The 23,947-nt window shown below is 42.5% G+C and overlaps 1 protein-coding gene across 3 annotated transcripts in view; it reads left to right on the forward strand.

Annotated features, from left to right (window-relative positions):
- Nucleotides 1–23,947, forward strand: part of pde4ba (phosphodiesterase 4B, cAMP-specific a) — a 105,647-nt gene that overhangs the window by 16,529 nt on the left and 65,171 nt on the right. Inside the window, exons 1-3 of one of the 3 annotated variants that reach the window (XM_029001864.1) lie at nt 4,334–4,448; nt 5,820–5,912; nt 12,154–12,377. In XM_029001864.1, the coding sequence (XP_028857697.1) occupies nt 5,871–5,912; nt 12,154–12,377 (266 nt within the window). In that variant the 5' untranslated portion in view covers nt 4,334–4,448; nt 5,820–5,870. Of the gene's footprint in view, nt 1–4,333; nt 4,449–5,819; nt 5,913–12,153; nt 12,378–19,230; nt 19,659–23,947 lie in introns of those variants that run through there. The other 2 variants (XM_029001863.1, XM_029001865.1) reach the window with 2 other exon arrangements.

The raw sequence follows: 23,947 nt of genomic DNA on the forward strand, positions 1-23,947 counted from the left end.
GTCAGAAGGCATGTCCAGATGCTGTTTGCTGTTTACTGTTTACAAATGATGAAATCCTCTCATTGCGTAATCTTACACGAGCATATGGATCTAAAGAAAATTGTTGCGTAATCCTCTCACAGGGTGGCCTTAGCAGGGTCATGTTTCAAGGTCTCAGGCACCTCCTGATCATTTAATGTCAATGCAGACCGTTTGAATAGTGAAAAAAGTGTTCACAAACTGGTTCACAACTGGGGATGTGTCAATGATCAAAAAATGATTGATTACATCATTGTAGTGAAATTTATTTAAATTAAACATTAAAAATTAAAAGTGTACATGATAAAAGTCACATTGAAACAAACGAGTGCCAAAACGAGACAGATTTGCGAACACACTCCTCACACACAAGACTAATCCAAAACTGTTGAACTGTTTTGGGATTGCCCTTGCTGAGGAGGATATAAGGGATGTACCCTTTGTGCTTGGTGAAAGTAATGTAGATAAAATATGTTAAGCTGCCTTCGTAACAGGACAGTGCACTCAAGTCTGCAAATTTCGCTTGTACGTGCTAGAACGCAGAAACAGTGCCACGACTCTGGAAGACACGAGGTTGCAGTGCCAGTGCTTATAAAAACCAGGGGAAAAATGATCATTAGCTGCTTGAGTGCTCTGTGTGTTGGGTTCATCAAGATGGTGAGCGTGGTATCACATGCCAACCTTCATGGAAGGTACGCCTTAGATCATTGCCTTTTTAATGTATTGACATCAACTGTGCAGATGATTCTGAGTATATATAATTTAAATAAATAGACAAGTTCTTTAGTATGCTGTGTAATTTAAATAGTAGATAACTACAGTTATATTTTATGACTTCCCTAGCTGAGGAAACTGCACATGGATACCGTAGGTTTAGAACCTGTGCTGTATCGCGAAACATTTGGATTATGCGTAATATTCCTACAGACATCCAGCTCCTTAGGATTGTTATAGTTGTTTCACCATGTGGTTGTACAGGTTTCGAAGATTGTGTCCAGCACAGGAGTTTTCATGAGCACTTTCCTCTTGACTGGCACGAGGATATTGCAACCCATTCAGATGTGTTCCATTGAGGTGTGCAGTAATTGGATTTTTCAGATGAGACGGACTCATCTATTCAAAAGATACGCTGTCCGTTGGTTAACCTCAACTCAATTTTTTAATCCATTCATCTCACTCCTCCAGACTCTTCTTCTTGCGTCTTCTCTGCTTGCTTCCTCATCTTTCTCCTCTGCTCGTTGGTAAAATCCTGCAGCCGTGCTAATCCCTCTGATATGTAACCCGGTGCTCTCTGGGGCAGCAGATTAGGAACCAACTAGAGGAAAAGAAATCCCTCGTCTTATAGGCAAGTAATTAAAAGAAATCCGAATTGCCTAAACAGACAGTATTTTCCCACCCTTTTTAAATGATTAAACATGATGACCTCGTCTCACTTTTCCAGATCGATTTGACTGTCAGTGTTGGACACAGGCGGCCATTACCACGCTACCAAGTTGGCGCCGAGCTCAGGGGAGCATTCACCAAGACCCGAACAAAGCAGAGAATTAGCGACATGCCTGCAGAGGATTAGCGTTTCAGAGAGAATGAGTCAATTTTGCAAGGTTTTTTGAACACCTACTCTTCTTCTTTGAGCTGAGTGTTTGTGGCCCATGGTCATGTCCTATTCAGATTGCTGCTGAGAGTCTCTGAAGTGACGTTATACTAAGTGAAATACTCCTCTGCATACACCATACACCATTTACATCCCATACGTTTGTAATAGGATGTGTAATGTCTCTGTGTTACACAGGGCAATGCTGTGTTTCTTTTCTATTGTCTCTCTGAGTATATAAAGTATGTCAACTATGTACATAATGTCGATACCATGCTATTTTTAACAAATAGTACACCCTACATTTGTGTTTTATGTTGTTGGCACTGAGGGCTGACTGTCATTGTGAGCAAAATCCCAGTGGCTGCTCATTTATGCACATTTAAAATTATAGCCATAAATTCTGAGCGGGTTCCTAGAAATCCCCCCATTAAATGGGCTGGTTGAGGGCGGGGGCGTCGTTTTGATGCGAGTGCTATTTCTGTCATCTAGCCCTCAGAATGAGCTCGCTGTCAGTGGGAGCACATTTTTCCCCTGTCAGGCAGGATGGCCGTAGAGTCACTCCGTAAATGAAGGGCAGAGGTTCTTTATGCTCCCAGTGACACGGATTAACATGGGCTGTTTGAATTGCTGCGCATGTGACAGTGACGAAGGCCATGTACATGTGCTCATACATATAAAACAATGAAAAATGTCTTTAGTGACTTTCCTGTAAATACACTAGTTCCATGGGTCTGCATGGTAGACGCATCCCAGCATACTTGGAAAACAGTGGGATGTGGATTGTTATCTTTATCTAACTGAACAGTTTTCCTCATCTCTGTTTTAGAGTAGCAGTAGGGTACAGTAGCAGTAGGGTAGGTTTGAAATGAACACTCTCACCCATTGATTCTAACCCTGTATGGGGACCTGGCGGTTGGAGATGTGGGTGGGTGCCTATGAGAACTACAGCCAGTGGGTGGGCGTGCCAGGATTAATCACTGGCATTTGTGTACTACGCAGAGGTGGAAGGTTGGATGGATGGCATGCTCCACCTTGCATTATGAATGTCCATATTGAATTTTGAAGATTATATTAATTCAGTTGTGGTCAATTAAACTTAGAAAGCTTGAGCAATTCACATAAACTAAATATATATAATTCAGCCCAAACTATCATTGTTTAAATATTACAAAGCAGGTCACTAAATGCTCCAAAGCAATTGGAATTAAAAAATGGATTGTGTTAGTTTACTAAATGAACAGTCTGCTAAATGTACAAATGCAGTAGTGATACAAAGAACAGTATCTGCATGCGATGGAAATGTGAAATATTGTTTGCATGTTCTTCCTTTGTCTGTGGGGGTTTTTCTGGCTCATATTTTCTTCTACAGTCCAAAGAGATTGTCTTTTGTGTGTGTGCGTGTGTTTTTATATTTTCACCTTGTGAATAACTGCTGGCCAAAAATTTCTGGGATGGGCTTCAGCTTCAGCCAATGACTTTGACTTGACCAGCGTTAGAAAATGAATAGATGGAATCTTTTATGTAATGTGAAGTAATGTGAAATGGATGCTTTGTTGGCCTGCGTCTCTGGTCAGAATACCAATGTCAGAGTGGTCACCTTCAGGAGTTACTCACTGTGGGAAGGTGAGGACGGCTGGAGGTCTTTTCTTTCAGCGGTTATCTGATTGTGCTCTCAGCCGCGGAATTGGAAGAAACAGGCTGACCTCAGCTGAGAACGGGGCAGGAAAGGACATTACTGAAAAATGATGTTGGAGTTGAGGTGAGGACAATTCTTGGATCTGTACACAGTGTGGAAGAAACTGATGAAAAGAAAAGATGGTAAACAGTGATTTTAGCCTGAGAATTGCAAATGAGACGCGCTGTAGAGCAGCAAACGGGAACATGTAATTACTGCCGGGTCACTTATCGATCGAGCAGGGAGGTACACGGATGGTAATTTGGCGTTGGATAAATCACAGTATTTGTGATCTGGTTTTCCAGCATCTAAAACCTGCTGCCCCTGGGACCTCGCTGCACTGTTTTGCTTTTCTGCTTTTCACTTCAGGCATCTGCTATAGATCCGGCGTCTAAGACAGACGCAAGGGAAATTTGGTTCGAAGTAGCAAGAGAAATGAAAACACAGAGCACTATTGGCCATATAAATTCTAGGCCTGGACAGCTTTAAAAAAAATCATACATAAATTAAGTCTTTTTTTATGTTTTACTATTGCAGTGACTATAGTGTGAACAGAACGTGTGATTTTATAAGCTTAAAAAAAACGGGACGGTGAGCTTATTCTCCAGTTTTCCAAGTGGAGGTAAGGAGTGAAGCCTTTTCCAGATCGGAATCGGTCTCTGACCTGTTTCAATCAGTCTGTTACAGCACATGCTGCCTGTGTGATGATTTTCTGTGACCTTTTAAACAATACCAGGATCTGTAGCTGGGCTGGAAGGATCTGGACTGGATAATGTGCTTGACCCAGTCATGCACTAGCCTGTGTGTGCTTCAGTGTGTGGATGTAGTGCGTCATCCTTGGACGTGAGGATTCCTGAAAAGAGGATCTCCATTATTTGTACCTGTGAAAAAAAATAAGAGAAATGCACAATAAGGCACATTGAGGAGAACAGAGTCACATGTTCATGTTTTGGCTGCCCGAATGCCTATGATGTCTAGGCTGTCCTGAAAACCATGGCTATAAAACCTCATACCGTGAAAGTGTGACTGAAGTGGCTGTTTCCTGGTCTCTATTCTTCCCTTTTGTCTCTGGAATGCTGAACCATCAGGCTTTAGAAAGGATTGATGCCTAGTCGTCCTTACCTGCTGACCATGCCTTGTTAGGAGAATAATTGTGGTTGGGTGAGTGATGTTTGTCACGCTGCTGATGAGACGATGACCCCAAGAGAAAAAGTCATTTACCAGTGTTGGGCAGAGTAGCTTTTAATGCATGAAATTTCTGTGGTTTTCACTGTTGTAACCGAAGGTCTAACAGAGAGTTTTCCCTTAAAAGGCGATGATGGGAAACGCTGAAATGCCAGCTGTGAATTAATGTCGTTTGCTTGCTTTTTCTAACAGCTTGTTTTTTTTGCTAAAAGGAAGCCATTTATGATGAAATATGAATGTGCACTCTTTAAATGTAAGCGAGAAGCACAGTTTTAATTGCTTCTTGCAGCATAAATAAGGTAATTTTCCAAACTGATTAGAATTGAAAATCAGGTATGCATCAATTTTTTTCAGTATAAATAAAGAAGATGAGTAGAGTTTGGCTTTATTTGTTTTTTCTACAAACACTTTTGTAAATTGTATGGGTTTTGGGGGTTATGTTATTGGCAGTAAGAACAGAAAATGACAGATCTATGCTGAATAGACTTCAGCATATGTCCAGCTCTCACAAAGTGAAAGTGATTGTCGTTGTGAAACACTGCAGCACAGCACATGGTGCACACAACGAAATGCGTCCTCTGCATTTACCCCATCACCCTTGGTGAGCAGTGGGCAGCCATGAAAGGCGCCCGGGGAGCAGTGTGTGGGGACAGTGCTTTGCTCAGTGGAACCTCAGTGGCCCATTGGAGTTTTGGGTTTCGAACCTGCAACCTTCCAAGTACGGGCCTGTTTCCCGCTCTCTTTCCTACTAGGCCACCACTGCCCCATGAAAATGCAAATTATTTTTTTACTGTTTTGAAAGGCATTATTTAGGATTTTTATTTTTTTATTGTTCTGTCTCTCACTGTTCAGACAAACCTACCAATGATAGAAATTATAGACTGATCATTTCTTTGTTAGTGGGCAAACTTCATCAAAAAAAATCAGCAGGCTATCAAAATTTCGCACACTGTATGTACATACCAAAGATTCAGACATATAAGCCGCTACTTTTTTCACGCACTTTGAGAACTGTGGCTTTTACAAATTACCGAAGAGGTCACAGTGGACCAATGAAACTGTTTCGCACTTAATTCTTCAGATCATCCATTTCACGCTTCGTGATAAAATCTTGCTCCATTAATATCTCATGTTTCATCCGGGACACCTGTAGTTTATAGACAAGTGCAACTTATTTATGTACAATTAATTTCTCCCTTATGCCTATATGTTATATAGTCTATAGTCTGGAATTTAAAGTATATGCGTTCCATATATGTGGTGCAAACAGTTGTTTGGATTAAATTGGTTGCCAAACATGGAGAGTTAAATGTATGCCCATTTGGTGTGCGTCTTTTACCTCTGCAGGTTCATGAACAGATGTAGCTGGTGTAGGAAGGCGAGAGGACTTTGCTGAAGATGAGGAAGAGCCGGAGTGTGCTGACGGTGTCACCTCATGACGTAAGTGATGTCAAACAAGTGTCCAGTTCAACACTAAATAGGTAATTTTGGATAACTGAGGATAAAAGAACACATTTCTTAAAGTGCAGGAAAGAGGCAAAGCTTGGCAAGAGCTCCACGATGCGGGAGGGACCAGAGAGTACAGACCTCACAGGGCATCCATGGAAAAAAATTCTTCTTCCTACTTCTCATATTTCTCCCTTCCTCTTTCTTCTCTCGATTCTGTATCTTTTTTTTTTTCCAGCCCTTTCCAGTTATCTACCCAACATCCCTCCTGTCATCTCCTAGCTCTGTAAAGCACTATGTTTGTCTGATTCTGTTTGCACTTCCTCTGCTTGCTGACTTCATATTATTTCTCTGCATCAGCTGTCTGTTAGTGTGTGAGTGTGGTTATGTATTTCAGCAAGATTAGAGATTATCTTTTGGGTTATGAGTTCAGTGTTCACCTGTGTTTGTGTGTGTGTGTGTGACTGAATTGAATTGTAAATGGAGCAGTGGGGCACAGCTGCATCAGTGTGGGATGGATTAAATAATAATAATAATAATAATAATGTCCGTCATCTCGCCTGCAACATTTGCATTCAAGGCTGGTCCTGAACAGTTTGCGTGGGCTCATGGAACACAACTCGGTCCGGTCTTATTGCTTATTTACTGTTGAGGACTGACGCCCCACATCTCTCTGAAATATTGCTCAGATGGAGAAACACTACAGATTTTTAGAAGAAAAACAATTGCGTTCCTGTTGTGAGCACGGCACTCAGAACACTAAGAGCCCTTGTGAAAGTGCACCACTAAATTAAGTGAGGGGTGTGTGATCACATGTATCATTTTTACATGGGTCATGGAATAAAAGTGCAGTTTGATTGAGGGGTTTTTATACTAGCCAGGTTGGTGCTGTACAGTGAGACTTTTCAAAAAAGCCTTTTACTGGGACAGAAATATGATTACCCTGAAAAAAGACTTGCATTTGTTATTATGCCTGTGCTACATAGCTTAGTTATCTGTGCTCTGTGGCACAACTGGCAACTTGTAAAAGTTTTTATATATATATAATATTAGAAAAACTTTGAAGCTGCTCAATTATTGATTGAGACAGGGTAATCTGACAGACATGATACATGTTTGATCTTAAGAGCATGTCAAAAAGCTACATATATTCTATACTTTCTATTAAGTTGTTCCTAATCAGTGGACCTTCTATATTTACATTTATGGCATTTGCTGACATTATTATTCAGTAGTTACAGGGACAGTACCCCTGGTTGTGTTACCCTCTTGGCTACTACAACCATATTCCTTTAGAATTAATGTACTTCATTGTGTATTAGATATGTATATCTAGTGATTGTGTCATGATCCCATTAATTTTTTCCATCCTAATGATTACCATGGCTCATTTTACGTTAATTTGGGTGAAATTGTACCTGTAAATCTCTGTTTTCTCTCTGTTTTCTCCTCACCTGTTTTCTCATCACACATATTCTCGTCTAACAGGTGAAGTAAATACCCCATTTTAACAAACCCCGGTCAAGAGGTGGATATATTAGGGATCAAGTGAACAGTTGATGTTGATGTTCTTGAAGTTGATGTTTTGGAAATTGGAAAGTGTAAGAACCTGAGTGACTGACTAGAACCCAATTGTGTCACAACCATGCTGGCATGATAAGGTAGATGAACGGAGACGATGAGAAAAGGTAACGAGGAAGACAAAGAAGAAGCACGCAATCGCATGACATCATGAAACCGGGGTTTCATTTGTGAAGCACAGGACAGGGGAGACATCCGAGACGTTGGTGAACATGGAAAATAACGTCAAAGACCTGATGGCGAACAGAAACGAACAGGGCAGCTTTATACATTTGACACAGCACTGAACTGTACAGATACTCAATTCCATTTACAATCCAAATATAATGTTTATGCCTTTCACAGAATACCTTTTGGAGGGTTGTGGGATGTGTTCGACTGACTGTAGTCTGGTTGTTTCTTTAAATAAAGGAGCCACAAGTAAATAATTTTAGATGTTAATGGTTAAATGGTTAGAGAAAGGCGTTCATCACTGAAGTACACTAGTGTGCAAATGTGATTATGCTGTTGCTCAGTGCTGGTTTTTGTTGCCAACTATACCGTAGATGCAGGTGCTAGATGAAAGAGACGGCTTGTACACAAGCGTTAATTGCAGGATTGGAACCAATAAATCTGTTTAAGTGTATTCAAATGAAGCGTTATTTTAATTGAGGTAACATGGCTTGACGTATGTGAACAAGTGTGCTGTCCTTTATCTGTCTCACCGGATATGCACAGGACCCCGATCACACAGTTGTTCAATTTTTAAATGTTCCGTCACCTGCCTCAGACACAACCCTGGTTTCATTCAATATGAATTTTATTTGCTATCAGCTAAACCTTTCCTGCCATCCTGACCTGGAGAGGGTAACATCTGTGCTCTTTGTTTAACATTTTTCAGGTCTTTTAGAGCTGCTCATTAGAGCCCACGTGTCTGGCAGTAAAATAAAAACCTCATGACACGGCACAGATGTGCGTTGGTGTGTCTCCAGCTTTGAGGTGGCTTTTTTTCTTCTTGTGATCGGTATAAGAAGGCACGAGATGCTGAACATTGATTCAGATGTTCTTTGGTGAATAAGCATTTTGTGCATGAATATTTGCCTGCAATTTTGTTCAATGATGTTTCGTTGTTTGAAGTATCTGAATAGTCTGAAAGACAGATGAAACACGCGTCTGTGACAAAGCTGTGCCGTCAAGCTTTTCTCTCATCGAGTCAGTGTTTTCTGACTCATGTCAGACTGCAAAATGCCAGGAAAAGCAGCTCACCCTTCCTTCTGTCTGTCTCACAGTTACGTCTGGGTGATATAGCAAAAAAAAACATCACAATATACTTTCCCATATTGATCCGTACCATCTGCATGCATCCCCAATGTCCAGGGGGTCATCAACACTCCAGACAACCCTGCATGTCGTCCACATCAACCCTGGTATTAACCAATGGAGCAGAGTCTGGGGTTGCAAAATGGCATTGTAGCGATTTGTAAAATAACGTTTATTAAAATAGTGATTTCGGCTCGATTTCGATATATCGTTCAGCCCTATTGTCCAGTCCAACTCTCAGATGGGGAAAACTCCAGCACCCCGATTGCCACAGCCCATTCATCTTTTGAATCTGGAACCTGGAGCTTTATGAATGAATGCAGCAGCATGGTGACATGCGTACTGCTTTTTCCCTCTGGGACGGAGAAAGGACATTCTGCACTCGGTCAGTGGTGCGCCGGCATTGTGCTGATAGATGATTGTGGCTGCTGCAGATTCTGGCGATGTCGGAGGGAACAATTTGGTTTAATAAGGTCAGCGTGTTCTCTGTTTAGCTGAGCGCTAAAAGGTTGTGATCACCTTTAATGGACAAAAGTGTTGTGCGTTGGCACTTTGTCCAGACAGGCTTCTCTCTGGGGCTACCAGCTACTTTACTGTGTGAAGAAGACTCTGCTGCCGGTAGTTTCTTAAGGAACGTGCCTCTTGTCATAAGTAAATGAGCGTTTCTACAATTGCTTATTTATGAGCATTTGAGTGCCTGACATTTTAATTTTACACAGAATTTCCCATTTATTCAGGTTTATTTACATTTATGGCATTTATCAGATGCTTTTAAACAGAGCGACTTACAGTCAGTAGTGACAGGGACAGTCCCCCTGGAGATACTCAGGGTTAAGTGTCTTGCTCAGGAACACAATAAGTGGGGTTTGAACCTGGGTCTTCTGGTTCATAGGAGAGTGTGTTACCCACTAGGCTACTACCACTACATTTATATATGGAGAGTCCAGCCATTTTTCGTTCCTTTCCATTCACCAGGTGCATGCCTCTTACTGAGCTATGAACAGTTTTATCTTTTGTTAGGTCATTACTGGTATACTAAATTGATTCTTTTCTATAATAAAATCTGCCCTGGGGATAAGGTCACTGTTTCTGTGAAACCTCTATGGTTACCCTCCACACAATGATGTCATCAGGGACATACGACTGTCTGTCCTCGCCCTCCCTGACTCCAAAGGGCAGTGTGACAGACAACAGAATGTTGGGCCTTGAACATGCTCAAATATTAAACAAATATTAGCAAACCTTAGAACCATTCCTCTCGAATGCAAGACACGATTGTGGGTCAAATGCTTGTTAGTTAAAAAAATCTTCACAGCTACGGCTGTAATTTAGCGTACAGTGAGCTCCCATAGGTGAACATTAGGTCAACATTAGCACATGGCAGTGGATGCTGCGCTGCTCTCTATTTATTGTGAGCCAGTGAACTCCGTCACGAACAGTCATGAACTTTGACGACCAGTGACCCGTTCACTCGAAAAATATGTGGAATGGAAGAGTTGTTGATTGCCAAATAGAATGGATTCTCATGGACTGGGGAGCCACAATGGATCGTTCACTGACTTCTCGTTAAATCACTGAATGGAAATGCAGTCCTAATTGTGTTTTATTGACTTTTCAGTAATATCACTTTGCACAAATCTGTAATGGAAACACTGCTACCATTAGTCTATTCTTCTGGATATTCCCCCTAATTGTGTGCTGTATGTTGGCTCAGCTTGCTCTGTGTGCTTCATCTGTACTTTTTATGTCTGTGTGTCTGTCTTTTTTTTTAATCTCTGTTGTGCTCTGTGAATTACGGCGGGCAGTGTTTTGTAGCTGCAGGACGAGCAGTGAGCTGTGTGTGAGTCGTGGCAGTGCTGCCCACACACTGCCTGTCAGCCAGCGATTCATCCTCACATCACTCAGCTCCACTCACATTGTCTTCCTGCTGCGTACATATGTATATCTCTGCAACTATGTACATGGACACGTTTAACATTTCGTACATGAAGGAAGTGCTTTTGCAGAATGGATGTTTAAGTGCAATTAACATGCCGGAGCGTTTAAGCATGGCACCCGGCGAGCACATTTTGTGCCCAGATGAGCTGATGTTGGGATCCAAGCAGCCGTCAATCACTGGATGTTAAAATGGATTTCACTTAGTCCTCAATCTGACGTATGAGGCACATATACTACTCACGCGCCGTTCACATGCCCCGCAGCATACTTTTTCTTCCCCGGTGTGAGAGAGAGAGAGCGAGAGAGAGAGAGAAAGTGCCTCTGAACAGGTCTGTATACATTCACTTATTTGATTAAAGTATCTAGTATGTGACAGGCTTAATATCTACCTAGGGGACTAGTTTCAGTGTGTAGATGTCGTGAAGCCTGTTTTCTTCTTGAAAGTCAAAAGACTGAATGAAGTCCTGGGACTTGCCTCCTATTGAAACCATTTACTCTTACACTCTCATGTATGTATGGTTCCGATGAGGCTGACACAAGGCTTTCTGTTTACACCAAATACAAGGAAAGTTACAAAAGAGTCCTATAGATTAAGAGAAACCAGGACATATACATCAAACATATTACCTGGATGACAGGAAATTGGATTCTTTCTGTAGGAGTGAGGTTGTCTTATTATTTGTGAGTCTAGATCAATGGATCTAGAGCAGAATAAGCAGCACACAAGAAGTCCTAGAGTTGGTTACATGGCTTGTAAATTCATGTTGTAGATTCATTTGTTTTTGCCTTCCCCTTTTTCTCATCAGCATTGATTATTCCAGTAAGGCAATTGATTGGTTTGGAATTCCCTTCACCTGTGTGTGTGTGTGTGTGTGTGTGTGTGTGTGTGTGTGTGTGTGTATATATGTATATATATTGCACATTATACGTAATGATTGGCATACAAAATACAGAACAGTTCCAAGAGCATTTTATGATTTTTTGTTGTCTTAGGCTGCCATCTAGTGGATAAGAGTAGATTAGCAAGAAGAGAAAAGAGTTTTGGACTTGAGTTTTGAGTCAATTTTGCAATTTATAAATGCTTTTATATTTTTTTCACTATAATATTGTCTTTAAATGTCATGTTTTTAAGTATTTAATCATGATTGGTGATAGTAGGCTATTGGATAAGACACTCGCCTATGAACCAGAACCCAGGTTCAAATCCCACATACTATCATTGTGTCCCTGAGCAAGACACTTAACCCTGAGTGTCTTCAGGGGGGACTGTCCGTGTAACTACTGATTTTAAGTCGCTCTGGATAAGGGCGTCTGATAAATGCTGTAAATATGAATGTATTGATTGACATTATTTCTGGTTATGTCTTCAGTTAAAAAATAACTCAGTTTGTTCATTCTCCTCTCTACCCCCATTTAGGATAGTAAAGACCCTGGAATGAGTGAGTCCTTCACCTCCGCCTGCACACTGGGAGTGGATCTGCGCAGGGGCTGCAGACGCTTTTCTGGCAACCTGCAGCTGCCACCGTTGTCATGGAGACAGACAGAGAGGTCACGCACCCCGGATGAAGAGCTCATGGCCCGTCCGACCACACTACCCTTCATCACACCACGCATAGACATTACACCTGTGGACACAGAGTGGTAAATAAACCTGTCCCTAATCTCTGTTTACAGTTTTAATCTGATAATCATTGGCCAGTTTAGAGTATTTTGCCACAATTCCAAACATTAAACCAAAATGTAAATCTAGTGGGATCTTTATGCAACATCCCAGATGTTGCATAAAGATCCCAACATTCCATAACAAATTAAAGAATGCCAAATAATTATAGGTTAGCACTCTGAGGCACCCTGAGCATTTTGATCATAAAACGCCTACACAGGAAAAGTGAACAGATTGAAGGAAATGTTTCAAAGGAATCTTTGAAAAATATAAGGCCTTAAATACCATTAATACAGGGCAAGGGCCAATGCATGGTCTTAAATTAGAAGTGGCCTTAAAAATGTATTATTTAAAAAATCGTTTGTTAAAAATATCAGGCTTTATTTATTATTTGTGAAAATTCACAAGAATATCCTGCTCTGGATCGGTATTCAAGAAAGAAGGCAGGCATAATTTTAAATGTGTCAAACTGGAGATGGAAAGGTGAAGGTGGACAGGTTGGGCAGGCCACCATGTGTTTTTCATCACATCATTTTTTTTTAACCATTAAACGTATTGTCTTGAATTGTATGAAACAAATATATATAAAAAATTATGTGAGAAAAAATAAATATTGGTAAATGCTACCAATAAATATTCATGGTAGTTATGAGTAAAGTGACATGGTAGCTCTGAGGGCATAAAGCAGAACTGGCATGTCCGTCAGCTCACAGAAGACTGAAATTTTGTGGCCTGCCAAACCTGTCCACCCTGACCTTTCCGTCTCCAGTTTGACACTTCTTCCTTGAAAACCGATCCAGCGCAGGATATTCTTTCGACTTTTCTCAAATCCCCAGTCTGCACGTCTACATGGATGCCACCTCAGGACATTTCATGGTGTGGCCTGTAAGCGATCCTCCAAAACCAACAAATGAACTTCATCTAAAGTGCTTACCAGATTTAAAAAAAAATAAAAATGTGTGACAAATACTGACTGTGCTGTGCTGACGTGTGCCCTTGTGCTTCAGCGTCATTGGGTCAGGTCTGCATGTGCATTCTATGAGGCAGACATCTGCCATCTGAGATTGCCCTGCAGACAGTAATAGCAGTGTGTGAGAGCATCTGACATCTCTCCAGGGCTCTAATGTCACCAGTCGACTACTCACTTTAGTGACAATAAGCCACTGTTCACTACTCACTCTAATGAATATGGGCTGAGGGTGGTGCAGCACCGGCCTTGTTCATTAGAGTGCAGTTTGCCAGTGGTGGTTCAGCATGCCTCAGAGGAAAGCTTATCCTCTTCCCGTCAGTTTAATAGCTGCCGTTGCTTCAGCCGGACTGGGTGAGGAAGACGATCTAAGAATCGCGAATGTTGTTTTTGTTTTACTGCACATGCAGTCAGATTTTGTAAGTTTTCCCACTTTTCCCACAAGAAATGAAGTGAAAAAGTGAAGTGAAAGTGACTGTCATTGTGAAACACTGCAGCACAGCACACGGTGCACACAACAAAATCTGTCCTCTGCTTTTAACCATCACCATTAGTGAGCAGTGGGCAGCAATGACAGGCGCCCGGGGAGCAATTTAAATGCTAGGTTTATTTCCCCTAATCCCATCAAGATTGAAAACAGTTGGTAACACACTATGCCGTGAAGGACTAAAATCCTGCAGCACCCGTACAGGTTTACCACTGAACATCTAAATGATTCAGAGGAGGCCTGGGGGAAGTGTTTTGGTCAAATCGAGCTCTTTGGCATCAACTCAACTTGCCATGTTTGGAGCAGGAGGAATGCTGCCTATGACTCCATGAACATGTCAAACATGGGAACATGGCACTGCACGGCATCAAAGGGAGGATGGATGGGGTCATATATCATCAAATCTTGGGAGAAAACATCCTTCCCTCAGCCAAGGCATTAAAAATAGGTCATGGGTGGCCAACTATAAGAAACGTCTGATGTCTGTGGTTGCTAACAAAGGTTTTGCCACCAAGTACTAGGGAAACAAATACTTTGTTCTGTCTCTCACCTACCATTGAAATTATATATTTATCTTTTTGTTTGTACAAAAGCTGACTCTATAACAAAGAAAGTGATACAAACACAGCACCAGGTCATCATTTAGGTATCGTTTTTGTGTGTCCTTTTTCAACAAAGAGCTAAATGCATCCAAATGCATCCAATTCATGTATCAAGTCATCTTCATATAAGTCACTTTTTTAATTCATACATGCAACAACTTGCTTTATGTGGGTGGGGAGGATAGCAAAGCTAAAGAGAATTATGTTTGGTCGTCCTAATTTCTTTTTTCTACCTTTTAGTCACGTAGTTTCATGGGTTTCTGTTAAGTTCTCATTATACTTTTCCCCTCTGTGCCATTCACATTCAGCACCATTCTCAACAGTATATGATTCTTGCTAAATGTGGAATTGGAAAGCTGTTGTTCGTGCTTTGGCCAAATGAGGGCAGTAACAGTCAGATTTTTTTTTTATCCACCTTTCCTCTGATGTGTCCACCTCTTCAGTCATCATGCATTTCTCTCTTACGTCTGCATATAGCGTTCATTAATACTTTGCACAAGCGCATTAACTCGTATTCCGATTTCGGGTTCCCATTAAATTGATGAATGTTTGGTTAAGGCATGCTTTCCAATTAGATTTAAGCGCTTGGCTCTGAATGAAATGGATACAGTTGGTGTATCCGTGTGCTGTTGTACCATGTGCTGTCATCTGCTGGTTTGCATAATTCTTTTTTTTTTTTTTTTTTTTGTGGATCAAACACCTGTGTCCTCTCTTCATGCCTTACAAAAGTCCTCCATACTAAATACCGATAAAAAAATTACCTTTTTAGATTTACAGCATTTATCAGACGCCATTATCCAGAGCACCATACAATCAGTCGTTACAGGGACAGTCCCCCTGGAGACACTAAGGGTTAAGTGTCTTGCTCAGGACACAATGCTAGTAAGCGGGGTTTGAGCCTGTTACTTTGAGGCCTAGACTACTACTACTAGCCTAATATTGAGGAGCTTGTCCTTTTGCTGCCAAAACCACCTTGACCCATTTAGATATATCGATATTATACTGTACATGTATATATGCGTGTGCATGTGTCAAGGCTTGGTTAAAAGGCAAAAGCAAAACTGTGTCATTATGATCATTTTCATCTTCTTTTAACATCCTTCCCACAAAACACACACCCACACTCCTCCTTTTCCCTGCCTTTTCTTGCTGGTCTCGCCGTACTTGTTAGTGGTGCCGTTTGATGTGTGTTGTCTTCTGGGATATGCAGAAGTGCCCGGCAGCCTGGTTATTTTTGGAACACAATTATTTAGTTGCTGACGCGACACCATTCCGCCATTGCCGCCGACCACAGACTCCCAGGTGAACGGCGGGGAGCCGACCATTAGTACCGTGCAGAAAATCAGGACAAAGTCTGTGTACTGCCGGGCTCTGCCGACACATTTCTACGTGTTTAAATATTTCGTGTGTTTGTGTGTGCCATCGGAGGGCCTGGGTTAGCAGGTTGACCTGCGACGACGCTCCTCTGTGCACACGTAGACCACCGGGCCACTTTTCTTACAATCATTGAGCACATGGCACTTCCCTGAATGTGTAGTAGCACATTACCCGGCTGGTGTGATTTTCAAATGAGTGCAGCGGAACTCGTCCTCGTGACCGACTGGCCCTGTGTTTTACTATTAGACCTGTTATGGTAAAAAATGGACGTTTTATGACTGCCTGCCTCTCGGTTTCTACCCTGACTGACCTTATCTAGAAAAAGATTTGAGGTTCTTTTTGAGGAAGGAGAGTGAGGGTGGATGTGAATGGCACACTGGGCAATTGCATCAAAAGGAAAAAAAAACATAATTTTGAGATCACACACAATTTGTAGATTAGTCCACACTAATAGATTGCCCAGATACTCCATGTCAGGGAAGACACTGTTTTGATGCCATCGTCCAACAGCTTTCATGACAGCCAGTGCAGATGATCTAATTCATTTCAATGTGTTGCGGTTTAGACAACAAACCCCCCATTTTCATATCACCATGGAAGTATTAGATGTTGTACTTTAGGATGAAAAATCATCGCTGGTAATGCCTCAAGAAACATTAGCATTGCCTTCAAAGATGACAAAAGATTTCTTAAAATGGCAAATATATTAGCTTTACCCTCATGATATTTGTTTGTGATTCCCATAAATGTTTTACATATAGAAACTTGAGTCTATGTAAGTTAGTGCAATGCATGGCGTACAGAAGGTAAGTACGCGTTTGTTGGAATTTAGTGAAGCTTATACGGCTGACAGCTGTGGGTTGAAATGGTTTCATCATTGAGAAGGCATGAGAGAGATTATACAGGTTCTTATGTTGGAAGTGCATGCATGCTTGCGTCGGCATGCCCCCATAAACTGCCCTCCAGTCTTTTCTTTGCCACGATGAATTTGAATAGGGGGACGCCCATCCTTCAGTTCATAAGCTTTCCCACAGACAAGTGATCTGACCATCTGAAGAAGGAAAAAAGATGCGACCGTGCAGCTCAGTTTTTGCTTAGCTCGTGTTTTGGGGGGTGGGGCCTGTTGAAAGTTTGTGTAAAACGAGGAAATTTGGCAGTGCGCTGTGACTTCGGAACATTTGGCATGGTTAGTTGGTGGGATTAAAAGAAAATGCATTTTGCAAACACGGTGCATGAGACACTCAAACTGTCGGGGCTGTTTACTCAGAAGACCTCGGTACACTTAAGCTCTTAGATACACTGTGCGGAAATGCCTCTGGACAAGACAATAAATCATCTTCTCAAAATGCAGATTTCTTTTCATTTCAATTTTGAAATCACTTGCATAGTAAGTGATTCATGTTTACTCTTCCTGGATATGTGAGGAAAACTTTTTAACCCTTAGATGTTGTGACACTTGAAAACAACTGTAAAAATGATGTGTTTTGGGAAGGATTCGTTTGGCTTTTTATTGTGATCATCGCCTGTAAATGTCACTTCATTTTATGGACTGTGCTCAAATGATTGATTAAAGCAAACATCATTATTGATAAGCTGTAAAAAAAAGTTATTATTCATTGAAAGGTTATTCAACCATAAAAATGTGAATGTGATTGCGTTTTTTGTTAATGTAGCTGTGCATAATAAGTGCATTTTCTGCTGTTTCGCAGACTGCATGTGGTTCTTCACGTTTTTGTGTCATTGGTCACTGAATAAGGGGAATGGAGCTTTAGCTGAGACAGGAATCATGATGACAATTTCAATTCAGATAATCATGCAGTCCTCGTCAACACGTCATGAAATGTACAACAAATTTAGTGGAACTTTGACCTCATACCTGTCTTTCTGCTGGTCTGCTAGACATCAGATTGACGTAGACAACGTGTTTTGTGTGTGTGTGTGTTGATCTGCTCTCCGTGGATGTGACCCTACACAAGGATCCTTCAGCACACCACAGCGGTGCTGTCACATAAAGTGCCGGCTGACTTTGTTTAAAACCCAGAGAGGTTTTGGCATCTGTCCTCCCTCTCGCCATCGCTATTTCTGCAAACCTGGCTCTCCCTTTTTTCAGTTTCATTTTCCCTTTCTGCATAGCTTTCTTCTTTCTCACATGCACATTGTTTTTCTCACTCATCTCTGCCTTCCTCCACCATTACTCTTTACATCCGACATTGTACGTTATCCATCTGCCTCCCTCGTTGCGCTCTCCTGTCCTCCTTCCCGCTCTCGCAGCCGTAGCCTGTCCTCGGTCCGTCTCTCCCGCCGCATCGCCGTGTGAGTGCGGTCACCATGGTGAGGGCTGGGTGTTGGGGGAGCTGCTTGGTGACAGTGGGGGAAGAATGCTGGATCGATGGCATGCTGACAAGGTGAAATGGGTTTTGTCTGTGCACACACCCGTAACACATTGGTACACACTCACACCGTGTTAAAGTCTCTTTTTTCCCCTCAACTATTGATGGAATATTCAGTGATGCACTTTTATGTTTGGCTGTTTAACCATGTATTTTGGAAAATAAGCAGAATTTCCTGGTTTTAATGGTTAACCATTTATTTGAGGATATTCTGCTTATTTTCTAAAATACAAACCAAATAAATGTTTTTTGTGTGCATGTGTGTGAGAGATCAGGGCTGCTGGCTCATTCTGCAAAGTGAATGTGACATTTGCAGACAACAAAAGCACCATCGTTTGTTAGCTTTACCCTAAAACCAAATACATAGCATGCTATAATCCCTTTGGTGCTTTTATTGATCTTGGGGTTTTGGTGGTATCTCGGAGGATGAGATGTTAGATGGGTGAACTTTTCAGAAAGAGCAGAGGGAATGTGGGGACGAACGAAGGTGTGACATTTCTTCTTTTTTTCCTTATCAGTGTCTTGAGACACAGTGACTTTTGGAGGGTCACAGCCCAGCAGCGTTGTGCGGCGGTACCCCTCACCACCGCCCAGAGACTGATGGCCAATGGGGCGACGGTGTGGGCGGAGCCTGGCTTTTGGTGGTTCGGACTGCCATGGCAGAGGGAGGGAGAGTGAGAGCCCGGCCAGACCGGCAGTGCTGTTTATTACCAGTGAGCGCCGGATCCGCCGCTTCCCGTGCCCGTGCGCGTATGCCTGAGGGTCTGCAGGGGTGGGGGGGGGATACAGAACAACGTGCTCATCCTCCTGAATATTTCATTAGGGTGATTCCTGGAGCCTCCGCGCTGTTCTGCTGAGCGAATAAAGACTGTAAGAGCAGAGTGGCGTGCGCGAGAGAGGGGGAAGAAATAAGAGCAGTTGGGAGCGAGAAAGAGGAGAGAGGGGGGAAAAAAAGGAGGAGGGAGGTAGCAGGAGAAGTGGAGAAGCAGGAAGGAGGTGTGACAACGCTTTCCCTCTGTGTTTCAGAAGGAGAGAGAGTGGGATTCTTTGCTTGCATAAAAAGGCTGAGAAGAGAGAAGACTGAAAGCTCTGAGAGAAGATAAAGGAGAAGAGGAGAGTCTGATGGCATAACCTCCTTTAATCGTCAGAGAAAAGGAGGGAAAAACCGAGAGCGGGTTTTGTAGAAGTGTGGCAGGGAGCATGTCTTCAGGAGAGCTGAGCGCGCCGGCGGTGGCTCCGGAGCCAGAGCCCTGCATCCGCACTTTTAAAGAGCACATGCATCTGGAGCTGGAGCCTCCCCGCCTGGGCACGGGAGTGGGGGGCAAGCGGACCACCTCTCCCAAAATCTCCCCGCGGAGCTCGCCGCGCCTCTTCCGAAAACTCATGGTGAACAAGGGCACGCGCCACAGACGCCGCTTCACGGTGGCGCACACCTGGTAAGGCTGGGACGGCAGCGGGGGGCAGGGGTGCGGCCCTGGAGCCGCTGGCAGGAGACCGCGGGGAATTGGACGGCTGTAAATAGGGATTTCGGGGGAGGGTTTTAACCAGAGGAGAACGGAACGGAACGCTTGAGACAGGGGGAAGTTCTGCAAAAAGTCCTGGAGGTGTCGTCTGCCTTTGCAGGAAATTGTAACGTGTGTGACGGGGTGAGAGGGTGAAGAGAGCTTGGTGCAACCGGTATTTGATCAGCCGGCATCATGTCCGGGGCTGTTCCCTCTCTTTGATTCGGCTTCAGATTCCCAGACGCTCATTCGTCTGCTCCGAGGGGCATGCCGTAACAAGCGGTGCTTCGCTAATGGGGAAAAAAGATGGATTATTTATGTTCTAAGGAGCGTTACTCATGGTGCGGCTGTGGTCTGTGGATTTGACTCACCCTCTCTGTGCGCTGGGAACTCTGCACTTCTGGAAATAGCTCCCGCAAAACGCTCCGGTTCTAACCACCCTGTTGTACCATTTCATTAGTTGAGCTTTTAGTTTAGTTCCGACAGACTGAGACAGTGGATTATTAATTTATTTTTAAAAATGGTTTCATCATTGTTGCCTGTTTAAATCCCACAGTGTAAATCCTTGACACACAGAACTATTTTAAAACACGCTGGGAGACTAAGCTCTGCTGGAGTGTTATCACATTGATCTTGAGGGAACCAAAATTCTAAAAATCTTGAAAAATACAATTCACAATTTCCCAGGGCTCATGAACTCAAACTGTTGTAATTCATGGCTGGATATTCTGACATTAATTAGATAAAGGATAAATAGGATTGGATGGGATGGCATCCTGGGTAATGAGGACCTGAATCATGAGCAGGTTTATGTACTGAGATCATTTTTACACCTTGAATATTTGAATATTGTGTATATATTTGATTATGGTGTAATAGTGTTCAGGTTACGCCGAGCTGTTGTTTATGTAGACAGAAAGAACTGGACTGCATGGTGCGTTTTTCCCCCACCCCCATCAGGACTGACCACATTGATTTTTATTTTGTTTTAGGGGCTATTTACTCACCTTGGCATTATACAGCTATTAGGATGAAAATGAGGAAACAAGTGACGATTGTTATGACCATAATTACATAAATTTTGATACCCAACTTCTTAATTCTTATTTCCCAATTTATTGTTGTTGGCTACTAGGCATGTATTTCTGCTATCATGTGAATTATAATGAACACCATATAAGAAAAATGCAATTTCAGGGCTCTAGAGTGTGACCAATTTGGTTGCACATGCGACCTAATTTCTCAACGGTGCGACAGAAAAAAAAATCGGAGGTCGCACCGGTGTGAGCGGGAGTTCTGTCATGGGAATGAAGCGAGACAGGAGAAAGAGCGCGTGTAGGTGGAAACGAAAACCCAGTTTCGGAGTAGCGCAAGGAGGCAATGGAGGCAGGTGAATCTCCACCAAATTAGTCTGCGAATGGTTAGACGTCAGCTGCAACCTCCACGTTCACACAAAATTCAAAACAAGGTACAAGAAGGCAGGAGGGTAGGAAAGAGAGTAGAAGGCAAAACGGAACAGTCTTACTTTGAAGTGAGAAAAGCTGAGTCGTTGGAGTGGTTTGCAAACAATGACTGAGCGAATGGAGGCGGCCATCTTGCTGTTTTATTGGAGTTGCGTCACCCCAATTCCATGTTGCTCCCGGTCATGTGAGAAGAGTCATTTGACATGTTCGGGGAAAAAAGTGTTAGGCCTGAGAACACGACTGCGTTATGAGTCTTTTTTTTTACTGAATTTTTCATGGTGAAAAGTCTTTTCATATTTCAGACTTTGCTTTCATTGCCAGTGCAACCAAAACGTAATCTAGCCTCCATTTCACCGCCCCAGCATCCATTTTTGTGATCTCCCTGCTGCCTTTCAGCAACAGGCAGTAGCAGATCATCAGGGTGGGTTCAAGCCCTTAAAACACTTGAACTTTCAATTTAGAGTTAGATTGAATTGTTTTTTTTTTTCTTTTCAGCTCCGTGAAGCGCTTTAAGCACCAACACATTTTCAGCAAGTTACTGAATTTAACTTTTGCATCAAATAAAGAACTTTATGAAAACCTGGCTGTTAGTTAATTATTTACAAGTGCCTATGGACAGCAATTTAAAGATAAAAAGTGAACCTTTAAAACTGCATTATTAAATGAGGTGCCGTCAAATATTTGGTACTGGTGCGCCTAAAAATTTTTTAGGACAAAACAAAGGCTCATCTGTAAATTTGGCACAGTCAAAACAGTTTGCTGCCATGTCTCGATGCATTTTTAGCTTTGCAGCTTAGATTGACCACCTGAGTCAGTGAAGTCGTGATGTTTCCCGTGAACCATTAGTGAAATATCTGTGGAAAATGTTGTTTTTCAGTCATCAGCCATTATGGCTCAGGTTCCCGCTGTGATAATGTCGTGTTGTGCTGGCCATTACGCGGGGAGTCAGCGAGGAGCGGGGCACTTCTCTGAGTGCTCACTTACCCAAGCCAGGCCATTAATGTTTCATGGGCAGGGTACAATGCAGAGGTGCCTCACACTGGGAGAGGACAGATGAGTTTCAGACACTCTTCTGCAGTCCGGTTCAGGTTGCCTTCATGAGGCAGAGCATAAGTCAGTCTAATGAGTAGGAGATGTGGGTGATTAGGAACTCTGCAGAGTTTCTCTTTGGCGGAGACTTCCAGACAGGGCTACGCTGTAATGACTGCGCTGATTGTAATTAATTTGGGATTTTTAAATTAATTTAATATTTATAATGAAGTACTGTTTTATATACACAGCATATTAGCAGCCTGTTATGCACATTTAAATTTGGTGGTAAAAAGTCAGTTTTGACTGGATAAGACATCTTAAATCAAATCAGGGGGCCATATTCCTCCCTATGCTATATAAAATGTAGTGTGTGGGAGAGTGTTTGCCAATGTCATCTAAAAAAAGTCCAGTTAATCACAATAATAAGATGTGATTAATTATGAGTCATAAATAACACTGATGCATTTGCTTTTATTTTGTGGAAGACAAAACAATGTGTGGTCTTGTAATAATGCATGAGAGAATTTAGACATTTAAAAAAAAACAAAACACATGATCTTTGAACACCTTTTGGGTCATAATGAACACTAACATGCATCGTATGAATCCTTATACCAATGCGCAAGCCTGATGAGTGTGCATTAATGTGTCATTAATGTAACTGTGCATTCCATTTATGCCATTTACTTTATAACTGACTGCCATTTGACTAGTTTTGTTCACGGTCGGGTCATTGTTTGGTGATGTTCCCCTTGTCCTGTCTACCATGTATTAAACCCCTGTTTCGTGACATCATGCGTATGCGTCCTTCTTCCTCGCCATGTCCAACCATCATGACAGAATGACCCGACCGTGACGGGTTACATTAGCACACATGCTCCTTGCACTTCATCTTTTTTAGCACCGGGAATCGCTCAAAGATTAGTTGTATTTGTGTAAGGTCACTTGAAAAGTAAAGGTTATCGATTGAACCCAAGGTAGTTGCTATGCATTTTCACCATATTGTGATTTGTCTGTTTGAAACTGCAGGACACGCAAGTGTCAGGGGGAGAGCAGAAGAGAGAAGTGGAGTGACTCGTTGATTTTGAGTTTGATATTGAACCGTGGTGTCGTCATGTCGCGACTCCGCATTTAAATGTCAGGCAAAATACAGTCTGGTTTGTCACGTGTCCTCCAAACAAATCCTGCCTTTTTTGGAGCTGCACCCCATTCTACCCCAGCTGAACAGGATGCATTCTGCTTCCTGTGTTTGTGAAGTCCCAGAGGGGCGGAGCGGATGCTGCCTGTGGCAGATCTGATAGCGCAGGGATGGTGCGTTTTCCTGGGCTTCGGGCTGCGTTGAAGAGACCTCATTACTGCACGGCAGCTAGCCAATGCAACCCATGAAGAAGAGTTGCCACTGTAAATGTGGCCTGTTAGAAGCAGATTCGTAACCGTAATGTTGTGGGTTCGGGTCCCGAACCGCCAAGGTACCAATGAGGTCCCATTAGGCAAGGTCCCCAACACACTGCTCCCTGGACACCTTTCATGGCTGCCCACTGCTCACAAAATAATGATTAAATTCAGAGGACACATTTCATTCCACTGTGTGTGTTAACAATAAAATTGAACAGTTTTTACTCCTGTGATTAATTTGAATTGTGCTATTGCTCTATTTTGGTCCAGGCACAGTGCTCCATGCAAATGGTCGCTGAATGGTAACCTATTTTAAATCACGGAAAGCACCAC

Source organism: Denticeps clupeoides, chromosome 13, assembly GCF_900700375.1.
Source record: "Denticeps clupeoides chromosome 13, fDenClu1.1, whole genome shotgun sequence".
In the NCBI taxonomy this organism is placed as follows: Eukaryota; Metazoa; Chordata; class Actinopteri; order Clupeiformes; family Denticipitidae; genus Denticeps; species Denticeps clupeoides.